General features: G+C 38.8%; 1 protein-coding gene and 1 long non-coding RNA gene across 2 annotated transcripts in view; one reads left to right on the plus strand and one right to left on the minus strand.

The window, feature by feature from the left end:
- Positions 1–351: 351 nt before the first annotated feature.
- Positions 352–14,108, minus strand: part of babam2 (BRISC and BRCA1 A complex member 2) — a 99,820-nt gene continuing 86,063 nt past the window's right edge. The window contains exons 8-12 of the mRNA XM_082143851.1: positions 7,664–7,763; positions 3,730–3,800; positions 2,401–2,483; positions 1,631–1,784; positions 352–640 (exon numbers count right to left, since the gene is read on the minus strand). Coding sequence (XP_081999977.1) covers positions 577–640; positions 1,631–1,784; positions 2,401–2,483; positions 3,730–3,800; positions 7,664–7,763 — 472 coding nt within the window. The 3' untranslated portion in view covers positions 352–576. The remainder of the gene's footprint in view (positions 641–1,630; positions 1,785–2,400; positions 2,484–3,729; positions 3,801–7,663; positions 7,764–14,108) is intronic.
- On the plus strand, positions 3,813–11,958 carry LOC309479729. The gene is made up of 2 exons (XR_014199411.1): positions 3,813–5,188; positions 11,742–11,958. It is a non-coding gene; the product is annotated as an uncharacterized lncRNA (long non-coding RNA).

The raw sequence follows: 14,108 nt of genomic DNA on the forward strand, positions 1-14,108 counted from the left end.
TGTATGCAGATACACACACAGACATAAGGCCTTTAAAATGCAATGCACACATGAACACACTCAACTACATTCTCCTTGGAAAATTACAAGAACAAAAACAAAAGACGTTGACTACAAGGAACCAGTTTAGAAATAAGAGTCCTCATGATTTAGATGCAATTCGAAGAGAAATTTTGAATAATTCGATTGAAAATTGACTTCTTACTTCATACACTTATCTTACATATCTGATGTGCCTAAAAAAAGGGAACAAAATGAAACAATTTGTGGATGAATTTAAAACCTAAAAGACTTTAAAAGTAAAAACTGAGAATAAGTCATAAGAGCAACAAAATCAGAAACTGAGGAAAGTAGCAATGCAACTTTGATTTATTGGTGTCATATATTCATAAAGAACATGAGAAAACACAAATAGCATATAAATTACAAAAAAAATACACACAGTACATGTAAATGTACCAAATGACATTGCTTGTAAGGGCAGAAACATTAAAGAAGGCCAACATTAACAGACTCCGGTCTTCTGTACATCATGTCCACAGGCCCTCCATTCATCTCCTCGATCACACTGTAAATCTACAGTTTCCCGTTGGCAAAAGCCCCCTCCTGGAACTGAGGGATAAAGCTCTTGAAGTAAGCCCTGTGGGTGAGAGAGAAAACGAGAGAGAGTAAAGAGAAACAGAAAAGAAAGAGAAAGACACAGGACAACAGCAGTGTCATGTAGAAACTAAAACTGTGAAATCACCCTGACCTCCTGACTGTTGACGAACGACTGCAGAACAATGCTTTCTTTATCAAAATACAAGATTAGTAAAGATCTTTGCTGTTGTATCAAGTCATGTCACATTGAATGTGGCGCTTTATACAATACAGATTGTTTCATAGCAGCTTTACAGTAATAAACAGGAAAATAATTATCAATGACGCCAACAGAATTCAATTCTGCTATGAAGCAGCTGCTAAAAGACAATAGTGTCATTGCTCAAGTCGGTTTAGTATTGATTCAGTTGAGCAACTGAGCAACTGTGTAAAACTGTGTAAAAGTTCAATTCAGCTATAAAACAGCTCTGGAGAAAACAGTGATGTCATCATCCAGCTCACTATCCAATAGTGTCAGCGCAGTCATATCAATAATAGTGCTACTTTTTAAGGATTCTCACATAATTGGTATAAAGAGTAATGAAACTGCTCTGACTACTAACATTTTAGTATTGTGACAACACTAGTAAATGAAAAATACACACTACAACCAATAAGGTCACCTAACAGATTAACTAAATGTCCAGTATGTGCTGATAATCACGGCATCTACATGTTTAATCTCTGCTTGATTGAAGCCAAGCTAGAAAGCCTGAGCAAAAGAGATAAGGTTACGGACCGAACACACACAGAACAAGTGTATTATCTCTGACACTTATCGCACTCGGGACAAAGAGTGCTCTCCAGCTATGAGGTGTGGCTGGGAGAAAAGTCCAAAGGTAAATACTACACATTCCAGTGGCCACACTTCAACTGCATTCAGGTCACCATTACACATGAAGAGGAACCGAATGAGAGAAATGCCATTCCACAGGGTTAAGACTATCTGTTTCTCTTTAGTTGAAAGGATTCATCATTCAGCTGTTCTTACTTGGCTCGTTTGGCCATCTCGTTGCCGTCCCAGCGTGGACTGTAGGGGTACGACTTCTGCACCTGAGAGTAGAGCTGCCCACTGCTGGTGAAGTGATAGATCGACTGGAACGTGAGGGTGGGTTGATCTCGAGGGAAGTACAAAGGCAGGTCCACTACCGGAAGACAAGAGAACAGCTCAAATACAGATCATCCAGAACAGACACGAGGAACATGACATATGATACCGCCATGATCCAGAGATAAGAGTTCATATTATTATCACTGTATGTAAAGGCAACCATTGGAAATACGTCACTCTAGGCACATTTCTCCTTACGTAATACTACATTACGACCTCAAAACACGTTTACATAGTGCATGATTTGTAAACTAAAGCATTTTGACCATCTGTATGGCTTTTCTGACGTAAACTTGCTCTGAAGATCACCTGACACCAGCAGTGCACTCGTGATCCATGTCAAGATCAACCTAATGAAATGTTGCCACAGTCACATTTCAGAGAAAATTGAACACGCTGTTTATTGGACGTTTCACTTTGAAAGTACACACGGCATGTTTTCTCATCACAAAGGGCTGTTTTTAATAAACCCACGTCTACAATGAAAACAATAAAGTTGCTTGTAGTGCCTTTAGTGGATGTGTCACCTAAAAAGTGCAGTGAAATGTACCTGGAGCCACGTATTTCAGGTTCTGCAGTAATGCAGTATCCAATGAGTCTGGATTGCATAAAGGTGTACATGTAAAAGGGAACATATTTGTGTATCTCACCATGGACCAGGAAGCAAAAGTCTTTCCACATCAGCAGAAGCGTGAGCTTGGTAAACCCAACAGCATCATACTCTACCACCCCCCTGTGTAGTCCAAACAGAGAAATATTCATACTTCATAACATTGTTGGGTAAAATATGCAATATAGCATCCAATAGCCATACAGAGGCTAGATAGTGGGATAACCCTTCGCAACATGGTCATGATTTCAATTAAAAAGAAGATCTTAGCTTGCTTTATATTTTATTTTGATAAGGCATATGAGGACATGATACAATATTGAACTGAAAGTTGGCTCCCACAACTCATGCCCTTCCCTCCCTATCAAACAATCCACCATAGGAAATAATAAAGAAAACAGAAGTGATCACCCGTGACAGTAAATAACCAAGAAGAAATAACACTGAATTAATGCTCCTACAGCCAAGATTGCCAATATCTGCAATTTAATCAAGCCTTAAAATGTATTTCAAACCTACCGAGTGAATCAAATATAGAGTGGACCCAAAAGTATTTAAGCCACCATTAAAAATGTAATTATTTTGTCATCTCATGCAATGACATTCATGTACAGATTCTTTTTAGGGCCATGGTCTCTTCTGGGACATTATCATCAGATGTTTAATATGGTAATTCTAAAGAGAACAGCACCATGCATTCATGGTAATATTCAAGAGATATGAATATTGAGTTGCCCTACTAAATCCCAAAAAGCAAGTTTCCCATAATAGCCTACATTAATGCCACTTTAATAAATCAACGTGTAAGGTTGTGGCTCTTGCCAGACTGCCTTGTCTGACAATGTATTAAGGTGTGTTAATAAACCGGAGACATCGTGGTGCCTTGTGTATTACAGCCCATTATAAAGAGACTGTCTGTACTTGTTTATGAGATTAGAAGCAGAATTATCCTTAGTAATTAAGAAAAAAAAAGAAGGAATTAGTGTTGGTAACTAATTTCTCATGATCACAGGGGCGTGGTACGAGCAGCTATACTGGTTACCACTACGGGCCTGGACTCGCAAGGCCAGTTTTATTCATTTATTGTCTCGATTCGGTCTCGAAATGCCTCAAAATCATCACGTTTAGCTTTCTACAGGGCTAGAAGTTTACATAAAAACCTCTGCCAGAGAATCTGAATGTGTGCAATTTCTGGTTTAATACTCAAATCAGTAATAACACTTCTAATGTAATAGGCTCATTTTATGATACGTTGCTTGTGTTTTTCTCATTTGTAGGTCGTTAAATGTCTGCCAAATGAATGTGCTTTTTTTCCTCCAAATGTCACAGCGTTAAATCAAGCAGTTTTTAACGGTAAAAACGGACTCACATTCCAAAGTGACTGAGAAAGGCAGCAATGTATTCTCTCCTCTTGTGATATCCTTGAATGACATACTGAACCTGAGTTGAGAAAAACATTAAAAAAAATAAAAATAAAGAGAATTAAATGAAAGTGCATTGATAGAAAAATAACAAAATGCATGAGAATGCAAATTGACAATAAAGTAATGCATTAGGCCAGGGATTATGACAGGAATCAATGTTCAATTTCAACAACAATAAAAAACTGTATTTCATAATCACTTGATGTATGGTTAAATCAGATGATATGTGGAGCGCATATCTAGAGCTCTACTTTATTAGTAAGAATAAAACTCATACATTTTCTATTGAGGAAAATATGTTAGAAGATGAGCAGATGTTTCCTTCTGTAGGCGTCTGCGTTTGCATGTCTTTGAATCGCTTGCTTTGCTTACATTAGGTTCGACTCTCAGAGTTAGACGTAATGCTGAAGTTTCTAGTAAAGGTACGAGACAAATGGTGACCCTCTTGGAATCTGCTGTACTCATTTTTAGGGATTTTTGAATTTTTTTTGACAGAATAGCACACGACATATGGAATTATTTGTGGAAAGAGAGATGAAAATGGGTTGAAAGGGATATTTCTTTTGCTACTATGGAAGTCAATGGCTACCGTCAACCATTTGGTTACCAACATTTTTCAAAATATATAATTTTGTGTTCATCAGAAGAAAGAAACTCATACAGATTTGGGATAACTTGAGGGTGAGTAAATGATGACAGAATTTAAGACATATCTTTAAGACATAATATCTGTTCTAATTCAAACCTGTATTTCCTACACAAATGCCAAGACTTGTCATTGTTTACTTGTTTGTATCATTATTTAAATGAATTTATTTTCCTAGTTTTTAGGATTTTTTTTTCTGTAAAAGCTACATAATGTCACTTTCACTAATTTCACTCAATTTAACTTAATCAGTAAAATTATTATTGTAACATTTTCATCAAAATAAGTACACAAAAATGAAATGGAGAGAGATAGTAAGTGAATACACAACGCGAGCTTGAAAATCGAACTGGCATCTTCTGTGTAAGAAACAACACCTGTGTATCTGGTCACGACTGCAACGAGGAGAATCAATGTCTTTCCAACTGAACTCGTTCTTTGTCTTTCAGCACTGATCTATTAGATCAGATTAGATATAGAGTAGTTGCTCAATGTGAAGTGAGCGGATTGTTTTCCACAGGTGAGATCAGGATGAGAGCAGCTCAGGTGTTGGTGTGTACGACGTGTGATGTAAGAATCAATGCTCATGACTCACAGAAGACCCACATCTGAGAGAAACATTACGCTGATCAATGAAAAAAGTCACGCACACTTGCTCGTTTTGTTTCTCTAAGCCTGGATTGTTGAGAGGAGGAGTGTCAGGAACTTTGGATCAGTGAACTCTACACCCACACAGGGAGCGTGGGAGATGCTGACAGGTGAGATCATTGCTAAAACCTGCTCGATTACAACAGTTCAAAGTCCAGCTTCCGGTGTCCGTGAGCTCAATCCGAAATAGAAAATACCATTCATAACTGTTTTACTGAGCAGATGCATGTGTATGTGCATCACTTTCACAAACATAATGTAGGTCATGAAACCTGTGCAATATCTGAACTGAGTTGAACTGGTCTGTCTTTATATAAACTATAGAGTGCTGCGATGATAACATCATTTTGTAGGCTAACCCGGAAGTCAGCATCACCATGGTTCCCTCGACAAAAAACCCAATTGGATTTTTCCATTGAGCATCAAACGTTTCTGATTCTTTATGAATTTTGAAGCATAAATTAAATTGCCAGAAGTACACATAACGTTGCTACTGTGACTCAAAAATGAAAAGGGAAAACAACCACAATCAGGTATGCCAGTGGTTCCAGTGGTTCCCAATCCTGGTCCTGATGTACCCAAGGCTCTGCACATCTTAGATGTCTCCCTAATCAAACACAGCTGGCTCAAATCATTGGTAAAGACTCCAAGACCTCAGATGTGTGTGTCAGATAAGAGAGTCATCCAAAACTCCAGGACCAGGGTTAGAAACCACTGCATTATGCAAATATTATGATGGCATCATCAGTCTTGGTTGATTTCAAACTACACGGCATTCTACCGATGTGGTTGACGGGAGAATTTCAATCTTAGGCAGAAGATCTAAAACTTAAAGTGCCCATGTTAGGCTATTTTTAAAGGTTCCCAATTTTATTTTGGAGATTTTTTCTACAAAATATTTCCTACATAGAGTTTACATGCATCCAAGGTCAAAAAACATTATTTTCATGTACATTGCACATCACCCCATTCTGAAAACGGTTCGTTCAAAGATTCAGTCTCTCTAAACTCCTCCTTTCCGTGAGCCTGCTCTGATTGGTCAGACGGGCAAGCCTGTTGTAATTGGTTTAACACGTACAGCGCATGTCGGAAACAAAACGCTGAATTTCGGCTCCAGAGGCTTCCTCAGCGATTGATACAGTGATACAAACATGAACGATGGCGTCCAATTTCCATACAGATTCCAGCGCGAATGAGCCTTTTGAAGCACAGAAAACAGCGTCTTCTCAACATGTCGACAAAATGATGTGAGACTGGAATTGCTGACGACTTGTTTTGGCAGTTCAGAATCAAATCTTTCTTTTAGGGGACAATAACGTTATTTATCGTGGACTTTGATCTTTAAAATGTTGCTGACCTTTTACATTCACAGACATCTATATTACACACTGCATGAAAGGTAATATTCGAGAAAGCATAATAGAGGAATTTTAAAGTGATGGTTCACTCAAAAATGAAAATTTTGTCATAATTTACTCATCTCATTTCCTATCAAACCCATCAGACTTTGGTTAAAATTGAAAACACAAATTAAGATATTTTTTAATGAAACCTGAGAGATTACTGTCCCTCCATTAAACTTAGAGGCAACCAAAAATTAGAAGATTCAAAAAGGTCATTAAAATGTCTTTATATACATTAAAATGTCATAAAATGAATACATACGAATCGAGTGATTTAATCCATCACTCGATGAACAGATTTAATTTAGGTAAACACAGAAGCTTGTTGGTTCATGGGTTCTCGTGCTTCGTGCACGCAAGTTTGAGCTTGCTTTTACCATATGTGATGTGTTCTAAACATGTATGTATGTGTTTATATGTAAATCTGCTTATCATATAAAGCGGTCATACCTCTTCACAAAACTTGGATTAAACTGTTTGATTAATGTGGATTAGTTTAACAACGCCTTTATGACTTTCTTGAATCTTCTATAGTTTGGTTACTCTGTCTTTTTAAATGGAGGAACATAAACCTCTCAGGTTTCATAATAAATATCTTAATTTTGTGTTTTAAAACGATCCTTCGAGCTATTTACTACACAAAAGATGAGTCGATATGTTAGACTTTAAGCACTAAAATAGATAATAGGCATCTGAAAAACACATGAACCATCGGATTTGTTTAATATTAACTTAAACTGGGGGCAAGAACATTTCTCTGTTGTCACTTTTGTCATTTGTGGACTAGACTAACGCGTGACCTAAGTTCAGGTGAGCGTGTCCTGAGGAGCGGGTGGCCACTGGAGGGGCATGAAGTGTAAGATTGGAAGGGTTGATTATTCATGCTGTCTGTGTGGATATGAGGAGCGGGGCTGGACTGAAGGAGAGATGTCAGGGGAGAGCAATGTCAGTGACTCCTCAGGCCAGTGACAGTCACATTCTTATTTCCACTTGTCATATAGCCTTGTCAAAACTGACCAGAGATGTACACATGCATGCAATTCATGCAAACACACTCAGTTGCTTAGAACGTGTTCGTGAACTTAGCAGCACATTGTTGCGTACTATACACAAACACACACTTCACTGATAGTGTAACCTGATTGATTCTGCGATCTCAGTGATTAAATGAAAGAACTTTACCTTGTTTGTGAGTAATTGGCACACTTGAGGCACGTAGTCAATGAGGCAGCCTCCACTGGGGAATGCTGGGATATGTAAAGCCGAAGACCCTCCAAGTGCACTGAGAGAGAGAGAGAGGAAGAAAAGAATATGAAACGTTTTAATTCACCTTTGTTGATAGGAAAAACCATGACACTTATCTCATTCAGCAAAATCAGTTTTTGCAAACATGGAGTGTTTCTGAAGGTCAGCATTCGGTGAAACCCTAAAGCTGCTGATCTTCCAGGATGACTCCCTAAACACTCCTCTGCGTTCATCTGGAGCACTTCATTAGTGTGCAGAACATGGAACGGCATATGCAACCCATTTCCGTAATCCGACACTGTAATATTATTGTGAAATGTAAATGTGTATAGTCATCAAATCTAAGAAATAACAAATGGAAATACGGGAATTACTGTGACCCAAAAAAATGTTAAATAAGTGAAAATGCTAATATATTTTAGCTACTTAAAAGCAGTCCTGTGAAGAAGATTAGAGGTCTGCACACTGAGCATTTTCTCAAACAATTTGAAGAGCTGCCATCTGGCACGCTTTTCCAACAGTCTTGGAGTTCCCATGAATGCGGGGAATTTGCTTGCTATTTTTACTTTACTAGTTGGATTAAGTCATCTATTAAAATCAAAAGATTTTTTGATTGTGGTTTTGTTGTTGTTGTAGTTTCGCTGTCAAAACTATCCCTGTTCACACAGATCAATGCTAAATTCAGGTATGATGGTATATGATTGAGCCGAGAACACTTAGATGTGTAAATGAGTTAAAACAGTGTCAGGAATCCCTCCATCACACACACACACGGAGATCTGCTGCGAGGAGACCTGTGCTGCGTCCCAATTCGCCTACTTATACTACGCCCTAAAAGTATGTACTCTTTTTGTGAAGAAAAAGTACATACTTTTGATTGTGTAGCAAAAGAGTAGGCAAGCTTTGGGACATACTACTTCGTCATCTTTAACGGACAGATCTGTCGCGTGCGTCCTGTCACCGTAAACTACCCTGCCAATCATCTTGTCACAGTTAAAATCCTCCATTCAATCTAATTTAATTTCTTATCGTTTCGGAGAGAAATGTAGTTGTACGTTGATCTGCCAGTCGTGGGTCTTTCATGCGGAGACTCTCCTCGTGTGTTTCCAATTTGAATATACAGTAATGATGCATTTAAAAGTTAATGGCTAAACGTATCTTTACAAAAGTTCACAATGCCGCTGCAAATGCAATATAATGTGGACCACAGTGAAAAAAAATACATTTTGGTCAGGTTAGATACTGATTAATCACTCAAACCCCTTTATCTAAACCTCTCTACATAACCGCCGGACTCGCGCGTCCTCCATGTCTGTAGTTTTTTTTACACTTTTCACTCGTGTTTGTAGTTCTAACCGAATCCTCGTCCAACGCGCGATGGGTTGTGGGTAATATTAGCCGTTATAGTGCGCATCGATCTGCACTTCGGATTCTGACCGGAAATAGTAGACCATCCGGGTGTCTTTGGAAGACTCATTTCAACATACTACGATTTGGGACGTACTAATTCTATTTTCGAATACTATTTAGGGCGGATAGTATGCGAATTGGGACGCACCGCTGGTTCTGACCTGTACTGAACAGTGATGGGCAACATCGCGGCATTATGGGAAAAAAACCCAGCATTCTGTCCGTTTTAGGGTCTTATCTTCCTGTTTTTGGTTGGTTTACATGTCTTTGGTCCGTGCCGTGCACCAGAGCTCATTTGGAAGTGGACCGAGGTTTGGATGGCAGCGTTCACACTTATTCAAATGAACCCGCACTAACAGAGCATTCGCACCAGAGTTCGCTTCATTTGAACCAAACATGCCAAGTGTGAACACACCCTTAGAAATCTAAACAATACATTCTTCCCCTGCTTTACACGTGATCAGATGAGTGAATGGAGAAAAACAACCCGCACAAATAGATATGATTCTAAAAAGGACACTAGAACTCGCCAGATCAATGAAGGGTGAGATGACATGATGGGTTAATGAAAAGTATGATGTAGACGTGTGAGAAAGAGACGCTCCATTAACGGCTCTTATGTTGGAGGTTTGGTTATTAGATGCTTATTTTGGGTTGGAGGGTCCTTTCCTTTTAGCAACAGCTGGAAAAAAATAAGGCAACAAATCTTTTAATAGAATATGAAAGAAGATTATAATATACTTATTAAAACATTTAAGATATTCTGCAGCCATTCTTTGAACATATGAAGAATAGCGACTAGAATCCTCTGTCAATTGGGTTTAGATCAACAATGCCCTTGACTGACAGTTAGATTACCTTTTTGCCGAAACAGTCTTTGGCAATATACAAGCATGTAAATGTCATTCACATCCATCAAGCTCCTGAAGTATATTCATAGACTGTTTGGAGATGTTAATGCGCAGACGTGTTATTTATTAACTGCAGAAACAGGAAATGATGAGGGACGCCACTCAAACACTATTCAGCTGTCAATTCCACATCGGGCTCAGTCATAACACAATGTTGTTGCCGTGTTACAATGACAATAGAGAAGCATCTCTATGGAGATCCGGCTCTGATGTGAGTGATGCGTGCCCATGCAAACCTCGCTGCTATGGTGCTAGGGTGTTGCTATGTGGTTACTAGTGCTTTTGGGGTGGTTGCTAGGTCATTAGTAACTGCCCATCACAGTTGGTCCTCAGATATGGCAAGTTATGCATCAATGTCTTTAATTCTAAGGCTTTGAGATCTGCATCTGCAGGTTGTGTTCAGGCAAAGCGCCAGCAGCCATAAGCAGCCCGGAGTAGATGAGAATTCGTCTGTCGGAATAGGATAGGCTTATGGAGGGGGGGGGGGGATATTTGTTTAATAGCTATTTGAGGAAACCAAGAAAAATCTCAGCAGCAGGCGATATTTTTAGGGAAGATTATGGAATTACAACCTTGAACTGAAGTTGTCTAAGAATATTCTGTTCCGACTTTGCCTGAGCAGATTTCACAGGGATTCACAGAAGCCAACAGATTGAAAATATACAACAAGCTATGTAAAATGAATGGTATGAGAATGGAATAATATCTTGAATATTGACCAGTCAACTAATTATGTGGTTTATACACTACCGGTCAAACGTTTTGAAGAATTAAGATTTTTTTTTATGTCTCTTGCCAACAAGAGCATTGCTCACCAAGGCTGCATTTAGTATTTGATAAAAAAAAATACAGTAAAACGGTAATATTGAGAAATATTATTACAATTTAAAAGAACTGTTTTCTCTTTGAATATGTTGTAAAATGTAATTAATTCCTGTGATGCAAAGCTGAATTTTCAGTATCATTACTCCAGTCTTCAGTGTCACATGATTCTTCAGAAATCATTCTATTATGCTGATTTGATGCTGAAGAAACATTTCTGATGATGATGCTGAAAACAGCTTTTGCTGCTTAATATTTTTTTGTGGAAACTGTGATTTTTAAAAAACAGAAGTTAATACTTTTATTCAGTAAGAATGCATCAAATTAATCAAAAGTGACGGATAATACATTTATAATGTAACAAACTGTGCAAAATGTATATTTCACATAAATGCATAATTATATATATAGATGTATTCATCAAAGAACCCTAAAAAAAATTAATCATAATTTCCACTAAAGTATTAGGCAGAAAAAACTGTTGTCATAATTGATAATAATAATAATAAGAACCATTATTAATAAATGATTACCAATAATAGCTACCATTATATAATGATTTCTAAAGAATCATGTGACACTGACAAGACTGCAATAATGGCTGCTGAAAATTCAGCATTGAATCATAGGAATAATTTTAAAACATTTTAAAATAGTTAAAACATTTATTTTAAATTGTAATGTTTTTAAAAAAAGTGAATTTTTATATTATAGTTTTACTGTATTTTTAATTAAATAAGTGCAGCCTTGGTGAGCTTAAGAGAAAAAAATTACATTATTTATGTTTTATTTATTATTTAATAATTCCAAACTTTTGACCAGTAGTGTAAATATAGATACATCACTGATACGGTTTCTGTTGTGCTTTTCAGAGTGTTATTGGGCCACCGAGTGAACAGACCTGCAAGGAGAAAACAGTTTTACAAACACAAGAACAAAGAACAGAACAGAATAAACAACAACCGGAGACAAATGAGAAAACATGCAAACAAGCCGCACAATTCTACGAAGCATAACCCTCAAATAACCGACTTCTAAACAGAAAGAAATGCAATCAAAACCAGAAGAGAGAAAGAAGGGTGTAAACAGAAGTGTTCGGCGCTCTGTCAAACTATAGAATGTGTAGGAGTGGATCTCGCACCATCGCATGTTGAAGGAGATGTGAAGTCCACTGTCAAACTCAGTGAGCACTTCACAGTCATAATAACACAGCCTGCTGTGTGGGAGTCGAGAGTGGCCATCACTGCAAGAGCGATACGCTGGGTAAACCTGCATGTGTGGATTAGGAGAGAGAGAGGGAGAGAGAGGGAGAGAGGGAGAGAGGGAGAGAGGGAAGGATTCCTGGGAGGGTTTTATTTCACTCAGCTCAGGCAGGCTGAGAGCGACCTCTCTCCTGCTCTCCTCTTTCAAGTCCCACTCACTCTCTCTCTCTCTCTCTCTCTCCGGTTCTGTGACGGGCCGCAGGGACGGCCGAATGACTGGCTGGCTGGAGGAGATGCTTTCTGTGCCAGCCTGGATGAGAGCGGAAGCAGGGGATTCCTCACGTGTGCTGGGCTTGTTTAAAGAAATACTTCACTCAACATGAAAATTCTGTCACTCTCGTGTTGGTCCAAACCCTGTCTGTGACTTTCCTTCTTCTGGGGAACACAAAAGTAGATCTTAAGCTAAGGCCCTGTTTATACCTGGTATTAAGATGCGTTTTTGGTCGATCGGATCACAAGTAGACGAGGGAGACACATTCCTGTTTACACCTGGTGTTTTAATCTGTCTCTTTTGTCCACTTTCAACCACTTCTGTCCTGATTTCTTCGAGGGGAGGGTCTATGAGCGGACCATGTATGGGCTTTATCAGATCTTTCAATCTAATTGTTAAAATTAACTTGTGCAATTTACATGTGAACACGACCGGAGACAACAGAAAAACACACGGAGAGCATCAGCTTTCGTTTCTGCTCTGACAGCCGCAAGACCAGCCGAACGCTCTGAGTGTGTGTTAGAAATCAGGAATGGTGAGAGAACATTGTGCTTGGTACATTTTTCGTCTTCAAACTAAACTTGGGTCTTATGCTGACAGTTTAAATCCCGTCTGTTTAGCGCACTTCCCATAATGTTCACGCATTAGGTCAGTAGATGGAGAGTAGATGTTCTTTTGTGGCTGTCTGAACACGTTCGACCACATGAGCGTTTACATTACGAAAGCAATCCGGTCAAATGCGTTTTCGACTACCTCTGGAAGTGGCTGAAAGTGGACAAGCTCAAAACATTTTAGACCCTGTTTACATCTGTATTTAGCGTCATCCAGTTGTGATCCAATCGACCAAAACACATCTAAAAGGCACACTATGCAAGATTTGTACTTTAATATAATAGCTTCAAAATCCTTTTCATGGTAAACAAACTTGTAGTAGGGCAAATCATCCCGATAGCAAAGCGGGGGGCGGACGCCGCTGGCAAAACCAGCAATGCAAGTTTGAGAGGTGGCGCCCTGCCAAATCTCGGGAGAATCACGGCTTGCTTTACGGCACGGCGTCACATACATCAACAACATATGAAGCCGCCTCTATGGAAGACACTAGCACGCATTTCAGACGTGAATCATGGCGGATTCACAAATCACAACATGTAAATAGGAAAATGTTGGCGTTATTTTGTCACTTATTGGGAGCAGTATGCTAGCTGGAGCCATTTACCTCCAGTGTTTGTGCTAAGCTAGGCTAGCGGTGGGTGCGTCAGACAGAGTTATGGCACGCACGGAGATGAAAAGGGTATGTATGGACTTATCTAACTCTGGGGGATACGGTGAATAAGATAAAGTCCCAAAAAGTTGGCGTTTTCTTTTAATACCAGGTGTAAACGGGGCCTAAATGTCCTGGCCCAAGCTCATCATGCTCCAAAATCAGACCACTAAGCAAAGTACTCTTCATGTCTTCTGCATTACATTCTAATTTTTCTCTGAAGCCATAGATAGCTCTGTGTGAGGAAACCTAGAACTTGGTGTTTTTTTATTTTATTTCTCTTGTGCAATCAAAGTTGTCATATTGTGATGGTCATGTCACATGAAAACCAATGCAGATCCAACACAATTGCATGGCAATTCATTGCTATTTAAATATTTGCCAAAATGGAGGCTAATTCGTATGATTTCATTTTCGTATGATCTGCCTACCCCCCAGTGACGATGGGTTAGTGGTAGACCTTTTTACTAAATTTACACTTAATTCCACTAAATTCCACAAATTA

Source organism: Leuciscus leuciscus, assembly GCF_965113295.1.
Source record: "Leuciscus leuciscus genome assembly, chromosome: 17".
Classification (NCBI taxonomy): Eukaryota; Metazoa; Chordata; class Actinopteri; order Cypriniformes; family Leuciscidae; genus Leuciscus; species Leuciscus leuciscus.